General features: G+C 43.1%; 1 protein-coding gene across 1 annotated transcript; it reads right to left on the bottom strand.

The window, feature by feature from the left end:
- Window positions 1-12,908: 12,908 nt before the first annotated feature.
- KLHL23 (kelch like family member 23) lies at window positions 12,909-27,577 on the bottom strand. The gene is made up of 4 exons (XM_026492593.4): window positions 27,332-27,577; window positions 25,184-26,398; window positions 21,987-22,139; window positions 12,909-15,027 (listed from the first exon to the last, which is right to left on the bottom strand). The coding sequence occupies exons 2-4, from the start codon at window positions 26,394-26,396 to the stop codon at window positions 14,717-14,719; spliced, it is 1,677 nt and encodes a 558-aa protein (XP_026348378.1). The 5' UTR covers window positions 26,397-26,398; window positions 27,332-27,577; the 3' UTR covers window positions 12,909-14,716.
- Window positions 27,578-27,931: the final 354 nt, after the last annotated feature.

Genomic DNA, 27,931 nt, shown 5'->3' with positions numbered 1-27,931 from the left:
CCTCTTCTCTGCTATCATAGTACCCCACACTTCCCCAATTATAGCACTTCTTACTTTGTATATGAAGTAAGACTCAAAGTCTTTCTTTTGGCCTTTGTATCTTATCAGAACCAACACATAAGTGTTTCTGACATCTCTTGAAGGACACTACATCAGATCTAGGACCAACACACCAGAGTATAAATCCCTGAGCTTTCATAGCTCCGTGATGCTTGCTCCCACTGCAGAGGGCACACTATCCCTCCACTCTCCTATCCCTGGGAAGACAAGACTCTGGCCAGAGGCTCTGGGCCTCATTTCCACGAGACTCTTCATACCACATCCAACCCGAGGTGACTGAGGAGCCACTGCAGACACCACTGAGAGGTTAAGTACTGCAGACGTCTACCCCAACCCCAAAGAAATACTGGAGTTGGGGGTAGAAGTGTATGGTAGTGTGGTATACTCATACAGACGATCTAGTTTAAATAGATTAAATAATTCCATACTGGGTAATCTTTTACTGTATTTCAAAATTCTGTAGAAAATATAAATAATTTGAAAAGGCAGATTTTCACACTATTACATAAAATTGAGTGAATATCCTATGGTTCATTATAGGTCTTAGACCCTGTAGCTTTGATGGGGATAGGTTTTATACTTTTTGTCTCCCTTACTAGAAAGCCACCTCTTTGAAAGCTGCAGCATATACTTCTAGCTATTCTAAAAATAATACTTACTGTGCACAAATTGCATCTTTTATTAAATATGTTCACTGTAAACACAGAGCTAGAGCTCAAAACTTGACCATGGGATTTGGTCTAGGCTTGGGGAATGGAGAGCATAAAAACTTGGCTTTCATTCAAGTTGATATTACTTTGAGTGAGTTCTGAATGAGTTAAAGACAGAGCAAAGGATAGAAATGAGATGCAGGGGCGCCTGGGTGGCTCAGTCGTTAAGCGTCTGCCTTTGGTTCAGGGCGTGATCCCAGGGTCCTGAGATCGAGCCCCACATGAGACTCCCTGCTCAGCTGAGAGCCTGCTTCTTCCTCTCCCACTCTCCCTGCTTGTGTTCCCTCTCTTGCGGGCCGTCTCTCTCTCTGTCAAATAAATAAAATCTTGAAAGAAAGAAAGAAAGAAAGAAAGAAAGAAAGAAAGAAAGAAAGAAAGAAAGAAAGAAAGAAAGAAAGAAAGAAAGAAAGAAAGAAAGAAAAGAGAAAAGAAAAGAAAAGAAAAGAAAAGAAAGAGAGATACAGATGCAGGAGGGTGAATGTGGCTTCCCATCGCCTCCCTTGCATTTCTCAGAGTGCACCCAAAGTTTGCATCTCTTGGCAGTTCTACAGAATAGGTTATCCCCCAGGTCAAAGGAACATGCAATGACAGACTCGCTGCCTTCCATAGTCCCAACTACAGCACCTCAGAAGGAGCTTAGACCACCACCGGGTAAGGAGATCATTCTGAGGCTCAGTGAACTAAGCCATCTGGGCCTAACTTCCAAGTTCTGGGCCTTGAAATTCTTGTGATGCCCACAGTCAGGCAGTCTCCCATCTTCTGTGACTATAGGGCCGGGCCTGAAATTCTCCATTTCATCTTCTTGGGTTTTTTGTGGGCGGGCCATGGAAAAATAATAAGAATTCCATATATAAGATTGAACCCAAGTGTCACCAGGCACTGTAGAAAAATTATGGTTGCTACTGCTCAGTTTAACATTGATCATTAATTCCACAAATATATATAGTGAGCCTACCATGTGCTTGCCCCTGAAGATACAGAAGTAAACAGAACAGGCTCCTCCCTCTGCTTCAGGAAAGCTTGGAGTCTAGTTAAATTTATCATCGCTCTAATGACCATTTCTTTATTGAAGGTAGACAGGAAAAAAACAGGATACACTGGCTTGAAACTTTTTCAAAAGCTTATTATTATTAATTCCGGGTTGTTTTATAACCTTTTGATCTCTTCTGGTTTTCCCCCATCCCTCCCTCCTCTGTTGATTCCCTTAAAATAACACTCAGAGCATGCACATTGTCTGTTTTCATTAAACGGTTATGTTTACTCTAAAAACAGAGCTGAGAGTTACCAACTTGAAGGGTTCTTCCTCCCTTGTCTCTGGATAAAGTAAACTTTGGGAGACTCACAAAAGATGTAAAGAGGTTTGTTCTTGTTCTTAGGGTCAGAGCACTAGAAAGGGCCACTGATAGAAATATAGAGCATTTAATTAATCATTTTAGGATTTTAGGAGTATTATTGTGGAAGACCAAGTGTAGACATGTGAGTCAGCTGGTACACTTTGTAAAATCCTAAGTTGCAGATTCATTTGCAAAATGAACTTTTTTCATGAAAATTCACCCTCTGTGTTTCTTATGAATTGATTGCTTAATGAGTATAAGCATTTATTAATATGACTTATTAATCTAATTGTTTCTTGATTCTGTATATGTAAAATATTCTAAAAGATTTAACTAAGCCTAGGATCAGTCCTTTTGGATAACAAATATATGGAAGATCTCACAGCACAGGTGCCTCAGGGCCTTTGCACTTGCTGTTTCCAAGGTTCTGGTCTTCCTTCAGACCTCAGCACAAATATCATCTTATCAGAGGCCTTTGCTAACCACCCTATATAAACTACTCCCTTGCAATGACCCCACTCCATCTACTTCATCCTCATTTTTTAACATGATATTGATCACCACCTGATATCTTTTTTTTACTGTTTTTTTGAGACATAATTGACATATAGTACTGTATGTATAAGATTCAGGTACACAGCATAATGATTTGACTTATATAGATCATGAAATGATTACCACATAAGTTTAATTAACACACCCATCATCTCATACGGATATAAAAGTAAAACATGTTTTTCCCTTGTGGTAAGAACTCTTTTTTTTTTTTTTTCTAAAGATTTTATTTATTTATTCGACAGAGAGAGACAGCCAGCGAGAGAGGGAACACAAGCAGGGGCAGTGGGAGAGGAAGAAGCAGGCTCATAGCGGAAGAGCCTGATGTGGGACTCGATCCCGGAGCGCCAGGATCACGCCCTGAGCTGAAGGCAGACGATTAACCGCTGTGCCACCCAGGCGCCCCCCTTGTGGTAAGAACTCTTACTATCTACTCTCTTAGCAACTTTCCTGTGTATCATACAGCAGTGTTAACTATAGTCATCATGTTGTACATTATGTCCTTAGTACTTCCTTATCTTGTAACTGGAAATTTGTACCTTTCGATCATCTTTATCCACCCATCCACCCACTCCAACCCCCTGCCTCTGGTAACCACAAATCTGATCTCTTTTTCTATGAGTTCAGGTTTTTTTGGGTGTTTTGTCTGTTTTTTAGATTCCACATATAAGTGAGATCACACAGTGTTTTTCTTTGACTTGTTTCACTTAGCATAATGCCCTCAAGGTCTATCCATGTTTTTGCAAATGGCAGAATGTTCATTTTATGGCTGAATAATATATATACCACATTTTCTTCATCCATTCATCTCTTTTTTTTTTTTAAAGATTTTTTATTTATTTATTCAACAGAGATAGAGACAGCCAGCGAGAGAGGGAACACAGCAGGGGGAGTGGGAGAGGAAGAAGCAGGCTCCCAGCAGAGGAGCCTGATGTGGGGCTCGATCCCATAACGCCAGGATCACGCCCTGAGCCGAAGGCAGACGCCCAACCGCTGTGCCACCCAGGCGCCCCTATCCATTCATCTCTTGATGGACACTTAGGTTGTTTCTATGCCTTGGCTGTTGGAAATAATGCTGCTATGAACATTGAGGTGCTGATATGCCTTTGACATAGTGTTTTCATTTCTTTTGAGATTTGAAGTGGAATTGCTGGATAATATTATAGTTTTCTTTTTATTTTTTTGAGAACCTTCCATACTGTTTTTCACAGTGGCTGTACCGATTTACAATCCCACCAACAGTGCACCAGGGTTCTATCCCCCCTTCCCTCTGACAAACACCAGTTTGCTCTCTGTATTTATAAATTCGATTCTAGCACTATCACCTTTTAAAAATTATCTGCTTGTTTATTTGTTTATTGTCTGTGTACCCGGTTAGGGGAAACTCTACTAAGAACAGGGACAGGGGCACCTGGGTGGCTCAGTTGGTTAAGTGTCTGCCTTCAGCTCAGGTTATGATCCCGGGGTCCTAGGATTGAGCCCTAAAGTCGGGTTCTTTGCTCAACAGGGAGCCCGTTTCTTCCTTTCCCTCTGCTCCGCCCTGCCCTGCTCGTGCTCTCTCTAACAATTAATAAATTCTAAAAAAAAAAAAAGAAGAACGGGGACAATGTCTTGCTCACTCTGTTTTCTGAGTTTAGAGCAGGGTGGGGCACAGAGGAGGCTCTCAGTGAGTAGTTTCTGAATAGGTGAGAATAAGCTAATAAATTTTCATGATGAAACTTGCCATATAGTGTAACTATTCATGTACCTATGTTTTTACTATTTGAAAATCTCATTTAGGTACTCAATTATATGCAGATTTATTCAAATGTGAATTAAGTTTTTTTTAAAAAGTCAAATTACAACAATCACATCACTTTACGTGACTAAATAAGCATGAATCCATTTTGAGTAAATAACTGATTAACTGAAAACCCATCTACTAACAAATTCAATTTCAAAGAGGTATACGTACTTAATAAGACTTTGAGACATATGATTTCTGCTTTGAATTATCAGTCACCCATTATTTCTGTGACTTTAAGGAGCAACAAATATAAAATGCACCTAGATACCATGTTTCTATCCCCTGAGGCAAAATAACTAAATACAATCATTATTTTCTTGAATATCCTTCTTGAAATATTCTATGGATGCACTAGAAAATATTTATGGCTCTGTCCTTTCCTTACACGCTGGTAGTATACACTATATGCACAGTTCTGTACCTCGTTTGTGTTTTGTGTGCGTGTGTGTAATCCCTCTTTGGAGCTTCCTCAGGTTTTATGGTTATATAATACCCCACTGTACAGCACTGTCTTGATTTACTTAAATAATTCTACACGGACATTCAGACTGCTTTCAGTCTTTTGCTGTGACAAACCGTGCTGCTATGAATACTTTTATGCATGTGTCATTTCACGCAGACATAAATGTATCTGTGGGATAAATTCTTAGATGTATGTTTGGATATTAGAGCAATAAATCACACTCATCCTCACCCACCTTTTGAGCCAGTTGGGAAATAAGACAAAAAATAGGGCAGCTAGGTGATCAAAATACGACCTTTATTACTGATAAAAGCTGATGTTGAAGAATGTGACTTGCATTTGCAAATAAGATGGCTTCCTAATTCTCAATCTCTTTCCATTTAATCAAGGCAATGTTGATCAACTACAGGCCTCTTTGTGCAGGTTTTAGGAAGAAGAGGGGTTGAGTGGAGCCTTCCCAGTTTATTCTTTATACATTTAATAATTAGGAAAGCCATCCCTCCTTCCCTAGGGAGAAGCAAGAGAAGCCAAGGATATTAATCAGCAGAGCTACTTCTGTCTGGAAGGACACATCAGGAGAGGAAAAGTGTTCCCACACTAATAACATTCTCTGCTGGTTCAAAAGGATCTTTCATTTGTAAGTTTGATACATTTTTCTTGGTTGCCCTCAGAAATGAACCTCTGAAGATGGGGGTTGGGAGGCTCTCCTTATCCTCATCTTAAACTCTTCTCAACGTTTGGCTTTTATAGACAGGGAAGGGAGGAAGAAAAGAACAGAGCCTGATGAGAGTTTCCATTCCTGGATTTATGAGACAGGATGCTGAGCTACTCCCACAGATGTTTTGTTATATTTTCTCATAAAACCTGAGCTTCCTCATTGAAAAAACATTTCAAAGCTTCAGCTCATCCATTGCAATGGCCAAGAACATCTTTATTTATAACTTAGAGCCTAAAGACACAGAGGTTCACAGAAGGCGGATGTCACTGTGGAGGGGTGCCCAGTTAGAACTGCTGTCCAAAATATTACAAGTACACAAGACAAAAAACTCAAATCGGAAATACAAAGCTACAAAGTGCGCCTGAAGACTGAAGTTGCGTCCAGCCAAGAGAATAACAATAGTTTACATTGGGTACAATTTGGGTTTAAACTTTGCAATAATTTCATAAGCAGGTGTGTGCTGCATGGATGTTTGGATACATGGGGCTTCTAAGCTGTGCAATTCCTGACCCAAACCTTCTTAGAGAAGCTTCTTCTTGTTTGAGGAGACAAAGGTTATGGACTCCCTCACTTTGCCTTCCTCACTTCTTTTAAAAGCAGAGGTAAAAAAGAGAATAGGTAAATTTTTAAGCCAATAACTTTGGGTTTCTATATTTTCTTAGAAACAGTTGAAAATAATTTTACAAGTCTTTTGTGTTCATTAGACTTCCTAACATGTTGACAAGGGAGAACTGTTATCTGGAACAGCTCTCCCTCCCATAAGCTCTTGGCTGAGCCCCCAAGCATAAAAGCCTTCTGTTAGAAATTGGAGGATGGAAAAGCAGAAGGAAGGTCTAACAAAGACTGTTTCAAAGACCTTCAAAAATTGTGAAGAACTTGGGCTGCCTGGCTGGCTTAAACAGTGGAGCATGTGACTCTTGATCTTGGAGTTCCAAGTTCAAGCCCCATGATGGGTGTAGAGATTGCTTTAAAAAAATTTTTTTTTAATTGTGAAGAATAAGATCCTCTAAAATGTTCCCACTTCTTACGTATCTTTAGAGTTCCTGGCTGGAATTCCTTACCATCCTTTCCTTCTGTCTAACTAAAACCCCAAGTCCCAGATGGTAGCGAGCCAGTTTCAACCTTACCTCTGTATCTGCTTTCTGTTTGGAATTTTGAAGAAGCCCCAAATTACTGAAAATGCATACACAAGCTGCATGTTAGTACTATTATTCTGAGAATGGTGTGTCTGTGCGTAAGATATGGCAGAAAGCAAATGAACTATAATGTGATATTCTAATTCTATTATCCCAAGTGACTCTGAGAACCAGAACACTTTCTGTGGGAAAAGGGGGCTACAGATGTTAGGATAGAAGAGTTTAGGTAAACACCCTACAGTGCTTTTAGCACTTCCCTGACAATGCTAGGACCTTAGAAAATTTTAATTCTAATATCCTTCTCCTGTCTTTTGTGTTATTGTTGTTAATGTATTTTAATTTTAGACGTAGAAACAGTGAACAGTCTAGTAGCAATAAACATCCCTAGCACCCAGACTACGGTCTTGAAATACCATTTTTCAGTAAAAGACACCAGGGCTGCTTGGAGAAATGTCAGATTCCAGGTTTGAGGCAGAAGATGTACGAGACGAGCCAGGAGTACACCGTCACACCAGTGAGCAAAGAGGCTATCAAAACTACTGGGACTGTGCCAAGAGAAATTGGAAAACAATCTGCAGATCCTTCCACTGGCTTAACTGGCTTACGATGGAATAAATTGAGCTTCAATAAGAGGAACCACAGTGGACTGAAAAGTGACAGATAGGTTTAAATCCGTAAGTTCATAATGATTAAAAAAACAAACAAATCTAATAAATCGCCTTTGAAGGGTGCTGTTTATATTTTGCAAAATGGTACCTAAAGGTAAGACTCAAGCATCTATCCTATCACCCCTATAGCTCCGGGTAAACAACTAGTAAATGAAGAAAAGATGACAGCTTTGAACGTCACCATTCGGCAGTCTCTAAGGAATCAAAGATCTAGGTATGGAGTATCTGTGTTAGGGGGCCCTTAGCTGGTGTGTTAAGAACATGCAGATTATGTCCTGCTGGAGGAGAAGGCATAAGCCACCCACACGGGGTCAGCGGGTAGCTCCCTGAGCCTCAGAGCTCCCACTGCGGGGAAGTGAAAACCCCAGGGTCATTTTGATGAAGCTGCAGTTTCCATACACTCACACGAAGGAAGTCAAGTCACATGATTTATTACAAATGCCAGAAACTGGGATTGGAGGAGTAGGGGGTGTACAAGGAGCCAGGGCAAAGGCAATCTTCCGTCCCTGGTCAAGAGGAAGCAGGAGATAGAGAGCAGGACAGCAAGCACTTATTGCTTAAAAGGTGGTTGGGGGAGCAGCCACTAACTTTTCCCAGGCTCCACTCTAAGGGATTATTTTAAAAGGGGCCCAGGGAAAAGCAAAGCAGGAATCTGGGTGGGGATCCCAAGCTCAGATCCTTATCAAAATACTGAAACTCTGGCATGTAAATACAGTATAGGGAACACAGTCAATAATATTATAACTTTGCAGGGTGACAGATGGTGACTAGACTTATTGTACGATCATTTCCTGATGTATAAAAGTATCAAATCACTATGATGTACACCTGAAACTAATAGGATATTGTATGTCAACTATACTTCAATAAAAAATAAAATTCCATAAACAAATATCCAGACTCGGGGTGTGAGCAGGGTTGTCATACGACGAAATGCCTAGCAGCAACTCCAAGAGCGGTTTCCTCATCACAGTATCTATGACTGCTAACATAAAAAGAGACAATTACAATCCTGTGTCTTTTTTTTTTTAAAGATTTTATTTATTTATTTGACAGAGAGAGAGCACAAGCAGGGGGAGTGGCAGGCAGAGGGAGAGGGAGAAGCAGGCTCCCCACTGAGCAGGGAGCCCAATGCGCAGCGCTTGACCCAGGACAGGACCCCGGGATCATGACCTGGGCTGAAGGCAGATGCTTCACTGGCAGAGCCACCCAGGAACCCAATTCTGTGTCTTTTGACAAACACACCATTACCTACAAAGTAGTTCTGACCAAAAAAAATCAAACTTGAATCTGATTAAGCTTCAGGATTTAACTACCAACTTACAGGAAATATGGAGGACAGAGGGATACGCTGAACTAGACAACAGGAATGCAATCAGTACAACCCCAGCTTTGGGAAAGCAAAAAAATGATCCAGCTTCTTCAACAAAAAAATTACAAGGTGTTACAAAAAAAAAGAAGAAGAAGAAGAAGGGGCGCCTGGGTGGCTCAGTCGTTAAGCGTCTGCCTTCAGCTCAGGCGTGATCCCGGCGTTCTGGGTTCGAGCCCCACATCAGGCTCCTCCGCTATGAGCCTGCTTCTTCCTCTCCCACTCCCCCACTTGTGTTCCCTCTCTTGCTGGCTGTCTCTATCTCTGTCAAATGAATAAATAAAATCTTAAAAAAAAAAAAAGAAGAAGAAGAGATGGATGGGGAACCTATAGATTAAGAAACCTAAAGAACAAAACAAAGGCAAAACAAAAATATGTCCACATCCTCTGGAACCGTCAATGTTAACTTATTGGAAAAAAGGTCTTTGCAGATGTAGTTCTATTAAGGATTTTCAAAAGAAGAAATCATCTTGGATTATCCAGGTGGCCCTAAATCAAATCACAAGCACCCTCGTAAGTCAGGGAGAGGGAGATTTGAAACAGACAGAAGACGAGGAGACAATCTGACCGGGGAGGCAGAGATTGGATAGTTATGACTGCAAGTTCTGGAATACTGACAGCCACCGGAAGCTAGAATCAAATGATTCTCCCCTTGAGACTCTGGAGAGACAGCAGCCCGGCAGAACACTTATTTTAGACTTCTGGCCTCTAGAACTCCGAGGGAATAAATTTCTGTTGTCTTAAGCCACAGTTCGTGATAATTTTTTTAAAAAATTTTAAAAAAGATTTTATGTATTTGACAGAGAGCGAAAGAGCATGAGCGCACAAGCAGGGGGAGCAGCAGAGGGAGAGGAGAAACCGAGGCTCCCGCTGAGCAGGGAGCCCGATGCGGGGCTCGATCCCAGGACCCCAGATCATGACCTGAGCCGAAGGCAGACACTTAACCGATTGAGCCACCCAGGCGTCCCTGTGATCATTTTTTAATAGCAGCCACAGAAACTAATAATACAAATGCTAGTACCAGTAGAAGAAAGAAAATAATCACCATGGTAAGGACAGAGGTTATTCACAGGAGTGGGAGGCTGTGTTTGGGGATTGCCTCTAGAGTGTCTGGAGTGGTTGGCCAGTCCTCTCTCCTGACAGGGATGCGTTTGAATAACTCACTAAGCTGTTCGTTTGCTTCATGTGGCTTTCTGTATTTGTGTTATATTTGACAGTTTACACAAAGGTTTAAGAAATCGTAGAGAAGTTCTTATCTCCATACCGGCCTGTGCACAAGGTCCTCTGATCTCTTGCTGGGGAGAAGGCTTGTCTCATTTCCTCAGTGAGGAAGGTGCGAGGAGGAAAGAGCTAAAGGGTAGAAGAGGGCTGCAGAAGTACACGTCTGGGAAGCACAGTGCCACCTTTGTGTCTCCATCTGCACGGATACTGGAAGATGTGTTTAGCAAGGTTCAGTGTCAGGCAGGCATTGCTAAGAGTGTTCCCAGATTACATGTGCCCAGACAGTCTTATGTTGGTGAGCAAAAGTGGGTAAGGTATGTGGTTTTGGGGGCGAAGGGGGTGACAGGGAGCACCTGGCTCCATCTCTCCCTATTAAGACTGAAGCACACGGTTCTGGCATTCCAGACTCCCCAACAGGAACCTCTCTACAGGCACTCGTAGGCACACAGAGGTGAGAGCTCGTGGTGTGGTTTTAATTTCAAAGGTAAAAGTTGAAAAACTGGTAATCTTATGTACACAACTGAACACAATTTACACTGATTCTTCCTAAGCCAGCAGAGAACACCCCTAAATTGTGGCTAATTGGAATCTAGAATATTCACTGATGGTTTGAGCAAGACCCTCAATACCACTCCAGTGAAGCCCCAAAGAGAATATTATATTTTAAATCAGAGAGCTAGGGGTGCCTGGGTGGCTCAGTCAGTTAAGCCTCTGGCTCTTGATTTCGGCACAGGTACTGATCTCAGGGTCGTGAGATCGAACCCTGAGTTGGGGCTCCATGCTCTGCAGGGAGTCTGCTTGACATTCTCTCCCTCTGCCCCTCCTGTGCGTGCGTGTGCGCACACACACCCTCCCTGCCTTAATCTTTAAAAAAAATAAATCAAAGGGCTAAAGTAAGAGCTACGGTTTAGAGGTGCCTGGGTGGCTTAGTCAGTTAAGTGTCCAACTCTTGGTTTTGGCTGGGGTCATGATCTTGTGGTCCCGGGATCAAGCCCCACGCTGGGTTCTGCACTGAGCATGGAGCGCATTTGAGATTCTCTCTCTCTCCTCTCCCTCTACCCACCCCCATTCCCAGCTCACACTAAAAATAAAATAAAATAAAAATAAAAGAAAATAAAATAAGTTTATGACTCATAATTTCAAAAGGTGTAGGTGTCCCTGCAGGGAGGGAGTCAGGACATCAGTACAGACACAGTCTTGGCAAGAACTAGGCAGACAGACACTCCCAGCTACATCTACTACCACCTAAGAAAAACGAAGCTGTAGTTATAGAGTTTCAGACATTTTCAGACTAACGCAACAGGTGTTTCTGGTTGCTTTATGTGGGAGTGCGTAGAGGGAAGAAAGAGGGATTGTCCAGGGAATAGATTACTACTGGCTGATTCAGCCCCTAAACCGCATCATATAAAGCACGATCTCCTTTGCAGCCTGTATTAGTCAGCTCAGGCCGCCACAAGAAAACACCATAGACTAGGTGGTTCAAACAACAGAAATGTTTCTTACGGTTCTGGAGGCTGCGAGTCCGAGATGAGATCGATCGGGTTCTGGTGGGAGCTCTCTTTCTGGCTTGCAGATGCTGCTTTCTCACTGGCTTCACACACGCGGGGAGAGAGAAAGCTCTTTGTCGTCTCTTGCAAGGACGCTAACCCTATCTGATCGGAGCCTTACCCTTGTAGCCTCAGTTAACCTTAATTACTTCCATAAGGCCCTATCTCTACCGTCAAACTGGGGATAAGGGTTTCAGCCTATGAACTGTGGGGGACACAAACATTCAGTCCATAACACAAGCATATATTTACATGAATGTGAAAACAAAGATATTGACCCTATTTCGGTTCCAGCTCAAAATTAAAAATATGACCTGTGAGAAACAGTAACTAATTAACTTACTTTATTTATTTATTTATAGGGAGAAAGAGGGGGTGGGGGTGAGGGACAGAAGGAGAGGGAGAGAGAGAATCTTAAGCAGGCTCCACACCCAGCGTGAAGCCCCACACGGGGCTTGATCTTATGGGGATCAGATCATGACCTGAACTGGAATCAGGAATCCGACACTTATCCAACTGAGCCACCCAGGCACCCTGAGAAACAAACTTTACAATTTGGATACTTACAGTCCTCTTAACTCAGTCATACTTAGAATCATCTCCACAATTTTCACTATTTTGCAAAATAGTGCTGGCCCTCCCAAGGCAATGGCTTGCATCTAATTACAGTAAAAGGTTTTTCACTCATACTACACTGATTTGGAACTTGGGATAATTCTGACAGAAGTGTTTACCTTACCTTTCTTAATACTTTCTTGTATGCACAGAGCAATAGCAAAAACAAAATTTTACAGAAAATAGGAGCAATACATTAAACACCTCAGGCCACAAACTATTCTCAAGATCTTTCAAGCACCTGTGGAATGTCTTTCTGTAAAAATAACCGATATCATCATCTTTCTAAAAAAAAGTACACTGGATATACAAATGAAATGCTAGGCCTTGAAAAAAACTGAGAATAAGACATGATCCACAAACTCAAAATTATATGTACTACACATATATCATCATAAATCGTTTACACGTGACAATGGGAATTTTACTGGGGCTGAGCAGCAGGAAAGAATTCTCAGCGGTTGGACTTGAGTCAGGATTTTATAGAACCCAGATAAGCTAAAAGCAGGGGAGATGATTGCAATTGTTTTCATCTATTCCATAAAACAGACCTCTAAAACATTAGTGGGCATCACATTACTGGTCCAGTATTAATTGCTAAGTGTTCTTGAAAGCAACAAAATAGTCTATAATTCAATTATAGACTGAAATAGTCTATAACTCGGTGCTTCCACTAATTCTATCTTTTGACTTGCTCAGGTCAAATTCAAGCGGTTTTACCATGTATACAGTGATTTACTTATTTTTATTGAAAACACAAATATTAAAGAAAAACATTTAAATAAGTTAAAAATCATTCCACGTCCCCCTACACTAACACAACGGATTTTAGTTTTGCCTATTACCTTCCACATGCAAAAAGATTTTACAAAGTCACAATCATAGCACACATCTCTTTTATATTGTGCTTGTTTGACTCACCATATCACAGACACGTCCATGTTTTTACAGCCTTCCAAATAATTATTTTAATGGCAGTGTGATACTTCATTATTTTATTAGCCCACTTTCTTCTTTGACACGTAGACTGTTTCCAATTTTTTGCTATTATAAATAATGCAGACATAAACATCCTCATGCATTTCCCCTTGTTTTGTTTTTATATTATTCTTTAGGTTACAAATCTAGGAGTAGAATTTATGAGGCAAAGATATTGTCATTTTGGGGGCTCCTATCTGGTACCATATTGCATTCCCAAAGGATTGTGTCTATTTAAAATACCGTCTGAAATGAATGCATTTAACACTTTCTTTCTAAAAAAAAAAAAAATCAGAAGCATTAGGTAGTTTTCAACTTCCACATTTAAAGTTAAAAATAATTACTGTCTCCTTAAGAAAATGAAGAGTATGGATAGATGGTCTAACAGATCACTAAAACTTCAGCTAACTTAAGCAATGCTTCCCAACTTTTCTCAAGTTTTGGCACACACAGAAAGTAATACTGCAGGCACACTGGGGAATGTGGACAAAGGTGTTTCTGTCCGGAAGCTCCAGCCACCCAGGCTACCTCTGGCTGCCCCAGGGGCTGTGGAGACCCATATGTAGGCACATTTACAACCCAAAGTGCATGGGTCATGAAGTTCTAATCAAGGAGAGGTTAAATGACTTGATTCAAGTTACAAAAATCTAGTTAGTGGCGCAGCTGGGAAGTGAATGCAAATTTTTTCTCATCACTATATTTTCTATTGCATCACAACTTTTCTACATGCTTTCTGGCTCTAAAATTCAATTTTGTATGCAGATATGTATCTATACTTACAAATAAAGAGGATTTTTCTAACATGCTTGAACTAAAGACACCTAAACTAGCAATTTACATCAAGGCTGAAAATTAAAAATAGCTCTTAGCATTAGCAAATATTTAACTATTTTCTCTGCAATTTTTCGGACTTGCCATTCTTCTAAATTTAGTTTGTAAACTCTGAACAGTAATTATCTTTTGCACAGTATCTTGTATACCTCAGGCAGTCAGTAAATAAAGAAGAACAATAAATTATACAGATGACAAAGAAAAAAAGACTTAAAGTAAGTCCACATTCTAAATACATCTAACGGTGAAAAAAGCTGTTTTAAAGCGTTGACTTTGTAGAGGTAGAGAAGATTCCCTCCTTAAATTTCAAATTCCTTGTTAGCTAAACGGAACCTTAATATACACTAGTACATTACAGGGTCAGAAGAGACATTTCATTCCACAGAATGATTCTGACCTGCACCCAGTGTTGATGCTACCAGGAGAAAAATTCACTACAAAGGTATTTCACTTTTTACCAAGTGTCCAACGTTCCATCTTACCTTTGAAAAGCAGAGATTATAGGGTGTTAACCCTACTGATTCAACTGTAAATACACATAGGATTTTTCTTGACCATTAATCACTGTGTTAAGGTGAAGAGTGGGGGTTAGGCATGGGAATTCACCCATTATGTGCCAGGCCATAATGTTAAGTAAGGGACTCCAAATCCTGAATTCTCTCTCTCTTTTTTTTTTTTTACTACGCCCTGAAACAGTGATTACTGGGTCATTTCTATGGATTCAGTCAGACATTATACACACAAACACACCCATGGGACCGCATGGCGCTTGGAAGATTGCCCACTATTTCCCATTTATTAAGATCCGGATCATATTTCTCAATGCTCTGAAGATAGGTTCCCTTTGAGTAGGAATACCCCCCCGTGACATAAATACATCCGTTCATGATGACGGCGCCACACTCCATCCTCCTTTCCATCATGGGGGCTATTTCTCGCCATTCATTTTGTTCAGGGTCATAGCATTCCGTGATTGTAGTCTGTCCACCAACTAGATAGAGCTTATTTTCAAATGGAACTGAACACAATCCATATTCTATTAAAAAGAAAAAAGCAAATTTTTATTAGGATAACAAACAAAAGAGATCTCGTAGGTTGCTGATGTAATGATCCCTGACAATGCAGCAAACAAAAAGAGAGTTGTCTCGACATTTTGATTCCTCTATCACAACACTGAGCCTTAAAATCTGTCCCCTATCACCTGATTTCTATCACCTGATTCAGATTACCTGCCCCTGACATTCTCTCTCAGGTAATCCTTCATCTGGCTTTGCAGGATGCCAGGGAGGAACTCATCCTCAGACTGCTACACTTCTGGAAAGTCCCCAATACAGACACCTTTTATTCTCTCCGCCTCTGTGTACAAGCCGTGGAGTCCCTCTGACATTCTGACATGAAGACGTATGAGGGAACTGGTGTTGGTTTCTTCGGGTCTTAGTAGCCACCCCTTCAACCAGGGGCAGGCGATCGATCTGTAGCGTCTGCAGCCACGGGGCCGAATGGATGACCTGGCTTGCCTCTCTCCCACCTCTGGTCAAGTTAAGGACACAAGGAGTTAGCGAAACACACAACCAAATTAGTGGGGAACTACAGTCTATCATCCTAAGGGACTGTAAAAGAAGCTCAGAGGCAGACAGCTGCTGTGTGAGGTCTGGGTCCCAGGCTGGGAGTCTGCCCCCCCTGGGGCGGGGGGTGGAATCAGGCTTCTGGACTGTTGTAATTTTCCCCATGTTACGTATCTCCCCATCCACACGCAAACCTGCTGGCTCTTCAAGGCACCCGGCTCTTTTGCAACCTCACTTCCTCTCCCTTCCCGGGACTGGCACTAGGGTGAGGCCGGCGAGGTGCTCACAGTGCCAAACACAAGGCTGCTCTCATTCTCTGAGGGACTGCGATTCTGTGCCCCCGGCGTCTGTCCTGCCTCACCCTGCTCCCCGCCGTGCTTCCTCCACGTCCCCATTTCCAGCACCACTACCAGCCTGTGAGTTCATCCTCTGGGAATATCAACCATGGGATTACACTTACATCCTTCTAGCTGCAGGCCTGAAGGAAGAGCAGCACCTGTCAGGGGCACTAATGTCACGGCCAGTAAATGAAGACGCGGCTTGCCATTGCTGAGGCGTTCCTTCTGCCTAGAAACTCTGCTTTTCCCAGGACTTTGCACAGCCGCCTCCTTCTGGTCATCCAGGTCCCATCTTACGGTCATCTCCTCAGAGGGCCCTGCCCAGCCCACCCAGGCTGACCTGGCCAGGCAGGCATCCCCACCACATCACCCTGTTCTCATGTTCTCCACAGCACTTCTCACTGTCTGACGTCTCTTGGTTACTGCCCCTCTCCTCTCTAACAGTGTAAGACCTGCGTCCTGAACGCTACTCCAGCCCTACTGGGGAAAGGGAAGTGTCTAGAACGTTGTAAGGGCTCAATAAAAGTTTGTTGGATCAATGAATGAATTGGACCTTGTACCCTCTATACCCAAAGGTGCACTCCCATTATTTTGTGGGGAAAAATAGCTTATCAACCCCCCTTTAGAAAGAGAGAATGTATAATCGAAACTGTGATTTCCCCTTTAAGAATGCAAGCACATTCTTATCAGTAAAGTTCTTGCTATCTAGGTTTCAAAGACTAAGGAAAAATCTCAGAAGATGGGCACTTTTGCTCTGAGTCCACATACTGTTGTTCTCAAGGATCTGACAGCTAGGAAAATAAGAATTCTTCCACTTCTGAAAACCCCATTTATTTTACCTGGGTTTCCAGTTACTATATATGCAGAATTTTTATAGAATTCACTTGTTTTCAGTACTTGTGAAACACTGTTTATACAAATTATATGAATCATTCTATCAAATGGTTGTGAAAATAAAGATTCAGAGATTTTGTCAGTTGGTGTAAGTGATTCAACAATGAGTTCTCTAGGCTATTCTTAAATTTCAAAGTTTACCAAAAATTCCTCAATTTGTGGTTCTTAATGTTAAGAAAAATACCTCAATCTTCCTAGAGCAGGAAAAATGTTTAAAATAAGGCAATTCCTGAGTTTTTTTTTTTTTTTCCTGTTACCCAACATAACCTTCTGTTACTGTTGATGGAAACATTTTCTTCCACAGCTGTAACTGCCTTTTTCCTGTTGGCCACTCTACGAAGCTACTGAGCCTAAGGGACTGTGCCTTGTTTACTGAACTCCTAGCACTATACGTCACAGGTGGGAAAGGCTCAGCAAACCTCTCCTGGACAAATGAAAGAATGAACAATTTCAAACTAAGTACAAGAATGGCACCATCTGTCATGGCTCAAAAAGTTTACACACAAATATTCACTATAAATACACAGCCTGTATCCAGTGTTTCAGGAGTGATACGAATAAAGCCATGCAGGGATTCAGAGACAACCATGATATTTTCAGGTATTCAATATCCATTGAAATGATTTAGACTTTTTTTCCTAAGATTATTCTCACTGAAAAGACCTGTAAAGCTTATCTAATCTAACTTCTTTACTTTACTAGAAAGTAAGACCCAAGAGCTTAAGCTGCTTCCCAGGTTTAGCCATGTGAATAAATGGCGGAGCCAGGAGAGAACTCTCTTCCCACTTGACATAGCTCTCCATAGGTTTTTCCCTTTTATCACTTCCTGCTTCTTCCCTGTTCTTCCCAGCTCATCCCTTAACTAGTGCTGTTTCCCAAGACTCCGTGCACAGCTGTACTGTTAGTCCTATCCTCCAACGGACCTCAACCATCTCTACACCCACAGTCATCATCTCCAGGCAAATGACACCCAGATCTCTAAATTCGGCTGCACTCTTCCTCCTGAGCTGCAGACCCACATTTCCAGTGCTTGCTGGACAGCTCTTCTCGGTGATCCAACTAGTTCTCCATAGTTAACTACAAAACTGAGCTCCCACTCAGATCCTCTTTCCCCTTCCAACCAGCTCGTCCTTCAACTCTCCCCATGTTGAATCTGTAACATTCCTCACATCTACCCATTTTCACCTCCTACCGCTTCGGGCTTTCAGCATTTCTCACCTGGTGTATTACAATAGTTTTAACAGGTTTCCCTACTGCCTTTCTCCTAATCTATTCTAAAAGGCTCTAAAACCTTTGGTAGTTCTCCATTTTTAAAATTCTCCTGACTGCCATTCGAAGCCCTCCGTGAAATGCTCCTCAACCGAACTCTCCCATCTCTCATTCTACCCCCTCACATCTCATCACGTACATTCACTCCAAGTACCCAGAACTTGCCTTTCTGCCTCCCATTGTTGGCTAAATTTCTGCAGAAAACACTTCTTCAAAAAATACCTTACTTGTAGCTATTTTTTAAGGCCTAAATCATAACAACGTACTCCCGGAAGCCTTCTAAGGTTTCCAGATTTCCCTTAAATTAAACTCAAGCTCTTTCTACCCTCAATTTCAAGAGCACTTACTTGTATAACTGTCCTGTATTCCTGTTAGGTATGTATATTTGCTGTTAGATTCTGAATTCCTGTAGCAGTAGAGACTAGCTCTTAATCATCTTCGTGTCTCACATAGTCACTAGAATGGTTTCTTTCCCAAGGTAAGTTCTCAATAAATGTTAGCTTGAATTTAATGGATTTAGAGTCCCCTGGTTTTTAACTCTCCAAAACTACCATCCTTAAAGGCATTGAGAAAAAGGAGATAACATTTATATTACCTTTAAAAAAGAACAGTAGTCATGATTTCTTTGTAGTCTGAGCTATGTATCTGTAAGGGAGACTCAAGACTGGCATTTGCATTCCTCAGGAGGTCCTCCTACAACGCAGAGGCAGCACACCTTTGCTACAGTTTACACCATGCAGATCCAAACGCCTTCAAGGGCTAAGGAGCTAACAGACCGGTTGAATGAAGCAGGCCAGGGCTAGGAGAAGCAAGAGCAGGGCCCCCAGGTCCACGACGGGATGCGAATGGAAGAGGCTAGTGAAATGGAGCCCGCAGGCGCCATCTAAAAGGGAACAGCCGCTACGGGGCTCCAGCGGTTGCTGCCAGAAAGGAATGTGGCCCAAGGTTGCAACACTTTTTCTAAAGGCCAGAAATCACGATTTTTACGTGAAATCTCCTGAATTGTAAATACTGGTAGCAAGCCAGTTAAAAAATATTTTAAACACTGAAAGCCAAAACGAACAGACTATGCAGGGTGCCCATTTGCTACCTTTGTCTCTTGCATTGTGTCAGGAAAAAGTCCAAATGGAAAGCAAAACCTGACACACTTTATGATATGTTCGCATGGATTTACACTCTAATTGACTATTTATTTCTGATTGATTTTTCAGTTGGCCGTGGATTTTCATGCTTTGGCTTATATCTCATGGCCTTTCAGACTCCCTTTCAAGCAGTGAACAAGCCACATGCAACTTAAATGTGTTACAAGCTGTTTATTTTTAAAGGACCCCTTATATGAAATATATATGACATTTGTAATGTAAATAACTGCCCTCTGATTTGTTCATCTGACTTTCATATATTGGATTTTCTTTGTGAAGATGTCAAAGTAATGTCTAACTGATAAGGTTAACAGGAGGATCAAATGAGATAACAGCGCCGTTGTTAGAAACATGGCCTCCCCGCCGGGTTGCCTGGATTTGAACCTCACCTCTAACAAGCACGAGCTAGCTGATGTTGGGCAATTTATTTACTGTCTCTGTGTCCCAGTGACCTGCAAAATGAGATTAACAATAGTACCTAGCTCACAGGATTGCTGTGAGGTTTAAATAGATTAAGACATATAAAACTACTGGAATAGTTAGTGCCCGGCTCATACTTAGTAAACACATGTTAGCTATCGCTCAATATGAGCCGGTATTATTACTTTCCATTGTAACTTCATTGGTCATGACAGAAAGTGGTGCGGAGCCTGGGTTAAGACATCTGGGCTTCTAGGAGATAGAAGGCTACCTGTTCCACGATGTCTTCGGAGCCAGGACAGCCTGTGGCTGAAGTCTCTTGTTAGGCAAAGGCTGTGGCACACGGAGATGCCGCGCCAGGTGCAGGGTGCTGCCCCCCCCGAACCGCGAGATGAGATGTATGTCACCGGGGTGGATACGGCTGCACTGGTCAAACGCAGGACAGCCCGCTCCCGTAAGGAGAGGGAGGCTGCCCAGGGGCTACAGCACAGAAGAGACAGACTGCCGAAATGAATCCTGGTCCACCACTCCCAAACCGTGTGACCTTATCCTTTCTGGCCCCCATTTCTAAATCTGTAAAATGGGGGTAAACAACACCTATTCACAAGGTTGTAGACAGAACTTAAGGCAATATTACGTGTAAAGTGCTTAGTCAGTCCCTGACCTGTAGAAAGTGTCCAAGAACGTTAACTGTTAGTATCACTCTCAGGTGCTTCAAGCTTGCGAATTCCAATTATGCTCACCAGTGACTCACACAGAAAGAAGCCTTATGCTGTACGGAAAATGACTCAAAGTGGTATAGTGATACGGTGATATAAATCTTTCCTAATGAAAAATCTTAAACATGTGTCATAACGGTAACAGGCTACGGCTCCTACTTCCCTCAGAGCTCTTCACAAAGGGACAAGTCAAAGAACAAAGGCACAGAAGGCAGAAGGCCGGCCATTCCTTGTGGGCAGACCACATGTCCCCTTCGTGATTGTTAAAGTAAGGCTAACACAGGGTTCTGCCCCTCACAGGATTAAGTGCTTAATATTATTGAAACCCAGAGAGAACATGCTTTTTAAAAGAAGAAAACCATCTCCTATTGAATTCAATCAATGGGCACTCCCTCCAGCTGTTTGACAGACTAGTGCTTTTTTTTTAATTTAAATTCAATTAGCCAACATATAGTACATCATTAGTTTCAGGTGTAGTGTTCAATAATTTACCAGTTACATATAACACCCAGTGTTTGTCATATCATGTGCCCTCCTTAATGCCCATCAATCACCTAGTTACCCCATCCACCCCATCCTCCTCCCCTCCAGCCACCCTCAATTTGTTTCCTATAGTTAAGTCTCTCATGGTTTGTCTCCCTTTCTGATTTCATCCCATACAGTTTTCCCTCCCTTCCCCTGTGGTCCTCTGCACTGTTTCTTATATTCCACATATGCGTGAAACCATATGATAACTGTCTTCCTCTGACTGACTTATTTCACTCAGCATAATACCCTCCAGTTCCATCCTCATCCATGTAAATGGTAAGTATTCATCCTTTCTGATCGCTGAGTAATATCCCATTGTAGATATATACCACATCTTCTTTATCCCTCTGTCAACGGGCATCTGGGCTCTTTCCATAGTCTGGCTATTGTGGACATTGCTGCTATAAACATTGGGGTGCAGGTACCCCTTAGATCATTACATTTGTATCTTTGGGGTAAATACCTAGTAGTGCAATTGCTGGGTCATAGGGTAGCTCTATTTTTAACTTCTTGAGAAACCTCCATACCGTTTTCCAGAGCGGCTCCACCAGCTTGCATGCCCACCAACATTGTAAGACAGTTCCCCTTTCCCACATCTTCGCAACATCTGTCCTTTCCTGACTTGTCAATTTTAGCCATTCTGACTGGTGTGAGGTGGTATCTCATTGTGGTTTTGATTTGTATTTCCCTGATGCCAAGTGATATGGAGCATTTTTTCATGTGTCTGTTGGCCATGTGTATCAGACTAGTGATTTTTAACTGTCTATAAGAATTGTGTTCTATATAATGCATATATATAAAAGAAAGCACACAACAGAGGAATAAGAAACACATCAAAAGAATCTAGGTGAAAAAAATTTAAAAACAAACTACCATTTTTAACTACACAGGCTTAAAATGTGTCCCGTAAAGACATCAGGGAAAGTATTTGTAGATGTGATCTAATCAGAATAGCCTGTGATTATTGTTAGATGAGCATATGAATATTTTGAGCCTTCTAATTACACCCACGGATAGTCTGCTGTAAATCTGGCATTTTCTTTTTCCAGGCCATTTATGGCTGTCTCTCATACTGATAGCTGTATTACCACATGTGCTATTTGGAACAGTATTTAATTACCTGGATGTGGACTGGAGGTGATGAGGCTCCACTCATTGATATCTGAGTTGTAGCTCTGGACCTTGTCATAGGTGCAGCTCCCTCTGTAGCCGCAGTGGCCGCCAATGACGTAGATAACTTCGTGTAAGACGCAGGCAGTCGCGTTTCCCACGCCTGTATGTTAATTAAAATCACGTCTTCAGATTGATTTATCGTTGTGTTTTACAAGAATAGTGGACTAAGTTTATTATTGTTTCTGTCATTATTGACAGTAGATGCCAGGCCCTGTGCTAGGCGCTATGAGGGAGGGAAGAATGAACAAGGCTCCTTGCGCTCTTTCAAGAGAGGCTGAGACACTTACACACATAATTAGAGCACAGGGTATGGAACCCCTGTGAATGTTCAGAGTGAGGAGACATTGCTCTGAGCACGGAAATCATGGCTGGAGGTGGCAGAATTTGACCTGGGTCTCAGCAGGTAGGACTTTGACAGGTAGAGGTGAGAGAAAGCCATCCCACGCGGAGGAAAAGGCAAGTGCAAAGGTTCAGTGGGCAACGTCGAGTGGCCCCGTTTGATGCCAGCACGCCCAAGGACAGGTGGCCCAGCTGGAGGTCTGGCGGGAGCTGAAGCTGACATGATAAGTTGAAAGCCACACCGCAAAGGATCCTGGCTAAGAAACGTAGACTTTATTCAGCAAGATTATTTAAGATTTTTAAACATTGGAAGGGAGAGACTACAAAAGCAGAAGGACAAAAAGAGTCAGAAAGATCTAGATAATGTCCCAGATATGAAGTATTGAGGGCCCGATTTAGAAGGGGCTTTGGGTATGGACAGAAGGGCATGGAGGCAAGAGACACAGGTAAACACATAAGCCTTGATGACTGACTGTGTCAGAAACAAACAAAACTGATGGTGAGGTCATAAGATCGGAAAATCGGGAGGAAGAAATGAGTTCGGCAGAGAAAGAAGCTCAGAGGAAGTAAGATGAGGCTCCTTTTAGTCAAATATGTCAGTTTAGTCTTCCAACCAACTTTTATTTACCACTGATACATGCTGGGTGCAATTCAATCTCCTTGTGCATTTCTACTCCGACATAAATGTGTTTATAAGCAGGGCAGTTATGCTGAGGGAGAAAAAAAAAGTCAGGAGCTCCTAAACAGTCAAGTATTTATTTCTTCTCTGTACATCCCTAAACCAAAAAAGGAAATGAATTTGAAATTTGACTCTACCCAATTTAAGTTCTGATTACCAGGGGAAGCTGCTAGTTCACTTCAAGACTACAAACTGGGAAAAGTAATGTTACCCTTGCGACAGAAAAATGAGAAACTTAAAGCTCAAAACCAGCACTGGCCAAAGCTGGGTGTAACCGACGCAGGGTTACTTCCCTAAGGACGATCAGATATAACCAGGAATCAAACTTCAAGGTAAAAGTATAACTAAAACTTTGGAATTTCTGACCCAGCTGGTGAGTGTGTGGGGAGGTACTTGGGTGAATGAGGGTTTCCCAGTCCACTCTAGGTGAAGGCAAGCACACATTTTTTTAACAGTGTGCCCACCATGGAAGCATTTCTTTTCAGCAAGAGTGTTTCAAATGTGATTTTTAAAAATTGCAATAAAGTAATAAACTTTCATCCTCAGGGAAATATGCTCTTAACTATGAAACCATGGCAACTGTTATCTCCTCATTAAGAGAGAGAGGCAGAAATGTATCGAGGTTGACGACAGCGGCTACAGTATTTGAACCTTCCTTGTTTCTTTAGTAGGAAAGGAGGCAGGAGGACATTGAGGACCATCCTGGGGAGGAGACCAGGAATTGGCAGTCAAGCTCAAGCAGAGTCCAAAACCAGAGTGGCAACAGCAGTGGCCTCCAAGCCCCCTTGTCCCCCTCTACCAACTACTGCTGAACCTTCAGGCATGCAGGAGAGCGGGCAGGATTTAATATGAAAGATACTTTTGCTCTGTCAAAGTTGACATGTTTTTTTATGGCGACCTTCATTATGACAATAAAACCTACAACAATAATACCTAACACTTACTGAGTGCTTACTCTGCGCCAGACACGGTTCTACACACTTCACACCCATAAATTCACTTAATCCTCTCAAAACCCGGAGCTACAGAATGTTATCACCCCCGCGGCACAGACCATAAAACCGGGGCACGGAGAGATTAAACAGTTTGCCCGAGCACACCAGCAAGGAAAGGAAAGTCGGGATTTGGACTTCAGGGGCAATGCGCCTGATCACAAGACCGCTCTGCCTCTCGGGCTTCCTGCTTGTCATCCAGCGATCACACCAGGTCAGATTCCCAGACCAGGTCAGATTCCCACACCCTCACTAGTATTAAAACAGAAACAGAAAGGCCTGGGAAGGAACATTGGGGATAAAATGACACAAATTTAGAAACAACCTACCAGTTGTTTTTGTGCAACTCCCCAGCACAAATGAATAAATGTGATTAAGTAAGATTCCAGTTTAACTCTTTTGCCAGTGGAAGGAAAGGAGAGCAAGGCTAATACTGAACACAGCAGAAAATAGTGTTTATCAGACAGTCATTGAAACCCAATACTGTGCCTGGCTGTGTGGACCACATGAGGGAGGGGATGGGATCTGCCCCTACCTTTTACCCTAGGAAACAAGACTTGAATCACAAAAAGCAGGGGCTCTCTGTCTCTAGTTTTTGAGAGAATGTGATTTGTTACACTCTACAGTATACAGGGACTGAATCTTTTAAGGTTTTAATGAAAGACCTTTTAAAAGAGAGGGATGATCAGATAATGAGAGGGAAAAAGCTGAATATTTAAAGGCAGAATTGAAAAGGGTTCAATTTCAAGCACAAGCAAAAATAAATAAATAAATATGAACTAATAAAACCACCCAACCTTCTCTTTTTGTTTAGCCTTTGACTTAAATATAAATTCTTAAGACCTGAAGCAAGATCTAGGCTTGAAATAGGCTGTAGAGTAAGTAGAATGAATTGTACTGTTTTCTTATACAAATGATATTTTTCTAGTCTGAGGAGCCTACTCTAATCACATAACCTCAGACAAGCTGGGGACTGCCAGGCTATGCTTCTACTTGGAAAATTCTGTGCGCCATAGTTCCTAGATAGTATTCCAAAGTGACACATTCTTTTTAACGTTCTTTGCAAGAGAATTTAGACCACTGGCCTAACCTCAAACACCTAAAAAATATAGAATAAATATAACCTGTACTCACCTTTAATCATGTTTGCAATAGGAATCCATTTCTCTTTTAATGGATCATAGAACTCGGCCTCTTCGGCAGGAGCCCCCTTTCTGTAACCGCCTAAAGCGTAGACACAGCCGCCCAAGGTGACTGCACAGTGGTAGTACCTGGCATTGAGCATCGGCAAGCCTTCTGTCCATTCGTCACTTTCACTGTTATAGATCCACACTGTGTCAAGAGCTTCTATATTATCCGTCCTGTAACCCCCAGTTACATAAATGTTGGCTCCCAAACATGTAACACCATAGCTCTCCCTAGTATAGTCTGGTATTTCTGCTCCCTGAATCCAAACATTTGTCAGAGGATCCCATATGTGAACCTCTGATAAAGGATGCCAGTAATAGCCTCCAATGATGTACATCGTGGCTGTGGATCTCTGGGAAATCTCCTTAGGCAGGGGATTCAGAGCATTGTATATTAGAGATCGTATCTTATTTTCGGTTAGTAGGCAGCTTCTTTGAAGACCTAAAGCTGTTTTTAAATACACTGGATCGATATCTATGTTTACATAGCTTAGGAGGCTATACAGGCATTCAATTCGATTTTCTACATCATGAGCCGTCCACTTAATAACAGGCTCTATGATAGCTTCTTCTTTCCAAACACTGAGATTCTTTCTGGACAATATAAAGAGAAACTTTTCAAGGCTGATTTCCAGAAATTCTTCTTGTTGCCACACTTCCTTAAACCTTGAACATAGAATTCTTCGAGATTCCTTCTCTAGTTCTGGACACACGTGAAATTCTGCAAAGGAGTGCATTCCAATACAATTATCAATATCCAAGTGCCTTACCAAAAACTGCTCACAAGCTTTCTTTACTGAAAGGAACTGTAGCAGATCTGCGGCTTCAAGCAGGCTTTGAACATTTCTTTTAGTGATTTCAATCTGGGAAGTGTATGCATAATTCACAAGGCCTTCCAAAATATCATGGTGGATGCCAGAGATTTTTATTTTATTTTTAAATTTTTCTTTCATATCAGCTGTGAACATTGCCTTAAAATAATTGCTGCAAGCAGCTAAAACAGCTCGGTGACAATGGAAGATTATGCCTGAAGGACACTGGAGGGTTATATCAGTAAATAATCCATCCAAGTAAAATGTTCTGAATGCATCCAGAAAATCCACTGGATGCGCTGTATCCTTGAAAAGGTAAATATAATCTTCTTGTCCTTTTAGAGCCATGGCTGCAATAAACATGAAGTAAACGTGTTTTCAATTTTGCAGATTACCGCAAATAATCAATGCTAAATACGCCAATCCTTATGATGATTGATTAGCATCGCCTATACTCCAAACCTAGACTAAGTTCAGCCTTCTAAGTAACAAACGCAGAATGTGGATAGACTATTTCGTAATTTATGTGATGGTCAATTGAAATTCGGGGTAGCTTGGAGCCTGAAACGAGGCCCCCGGGTTTTCCAGGAATCTTTTAAAGAAGAAATACTGATTTGCTACCCCATTCACCCAGTCTCCGCAGTCGGACCCGAGCTGGCGGTCCGAGAGAGAGAACCCTCGCTCGGCAAACCCACTGTCCGAGGGGTCACCCCACTAGAGACCGGACTTCGACCGTCTGAGCTCGGCCCCAATTCAACCTTTTTTCACTAGCTCCATCTCCCTTGCAAGTCGCATCAAGCTGCCAAGAAAGGGAGGATTGAAATAGAATTGGAAAAGAAATCTCGGAAAAGGGAAACCCTGTACCTTTCTGCTAAGGAAAGGAGAGAAAAGAAAGCGGCCCGGCCGCGGCCCCTCCATCCCCGCGCCCCCTCCCCCGCGGCTGCCGCAGGGGTTTCCGCGCGCACCGCGCCTGGGCCCCGGGCCCGCGTTCCCGCCCGGAGACCGCCCCGCCCCGGGCCTGGCGCGGGGACTCGACTCTAGGGCGCCGCGGCCCGCCCGCCGGGCCGGGTGCCCGCGTCCCTCTGCCCCCGGACGCTGCACAGGTGTGGGGAGGGCACCGCGGGCGGCCCCGCGCTCGGCCCGGCCCGGCGGCCGCGCGCCATTGTCTCTGCGCCTCTGCCGCGGGCGGGCTCGGGAGGCGGCGCGGCCTCGCTCTCCCGCGCCCGGGCCCCGCTGGCTTCCCTTCGGCTGGCCCCGGGGCGGCGGCGCCGCGGGGCACCTACCTCCGGCGGCGGCTCCAGGACGCGGTGCTGGCCGACGGGCTAGCGGCGAGCGGGGGCGGGGGCGCCTCCGGACCCTCTGACCATCTTTGGAAGAGGCGCGGCGGAGGGTGCCTGCTAGTGCAGCTCCAGCCCACAAGCGGCTCCTATTTTGGTGCCCCGGCTGCTCCCCGCCTCCAACCGAACAGCCCCCCGCGCGGCCTGGGCGCGGGGCCACTCGCGGGAACTCCCGGGTGGCGCGGCCGCGCTGCGAGCAGGGGCGGGGCGGGGGGGCGGGCACGCGGCTGCTGCCCCTTCCCGGCGGTTCCTCCCTGCAGCAGGTGGGAAGGCTGCCCTGAGGAGACCGCTTGCGCGACTAGCTTTCCCCTCTCTGCTTGGGTCTGGGTCTTACACACGGCGCACACCCCCGAGCGTTTTCGGTCTAGACAAACTCCGTAAGCCCCGAATTAAGACCACATATTGGGGCTGAGAGGGGGCTGCATCCCTTTCCCCCTCCTTCGGTAGGTCTCACCAGCCCAGGCCCTAGAGGGAGAGATGGAGGGGAATGTGTGGAGAAAATGCAGCACACCTTAAAGGTCTGCGGTTGAGGTTGCCTTCAGAATG

The sequence above is a fragment of the Ursus arctos genome, unplaced genomic scaffold (genome assembly GCF_023065955.2).
Source record: "Ursus arctos isolate Adak ecotype North America unplaced genomic scaffold, UrsArc2.0 scaffold_1, whole genome shotgun sequence".
Taxonomy (NCBI): Eukaryota; Metazoa; Chordata; class Mammalia; order Carnivora; family Ursidae; genus Ursus; species Ursus arctos.
This window is presented reverse-complemented; position numbering and strand designations above follow the sequence as displayed.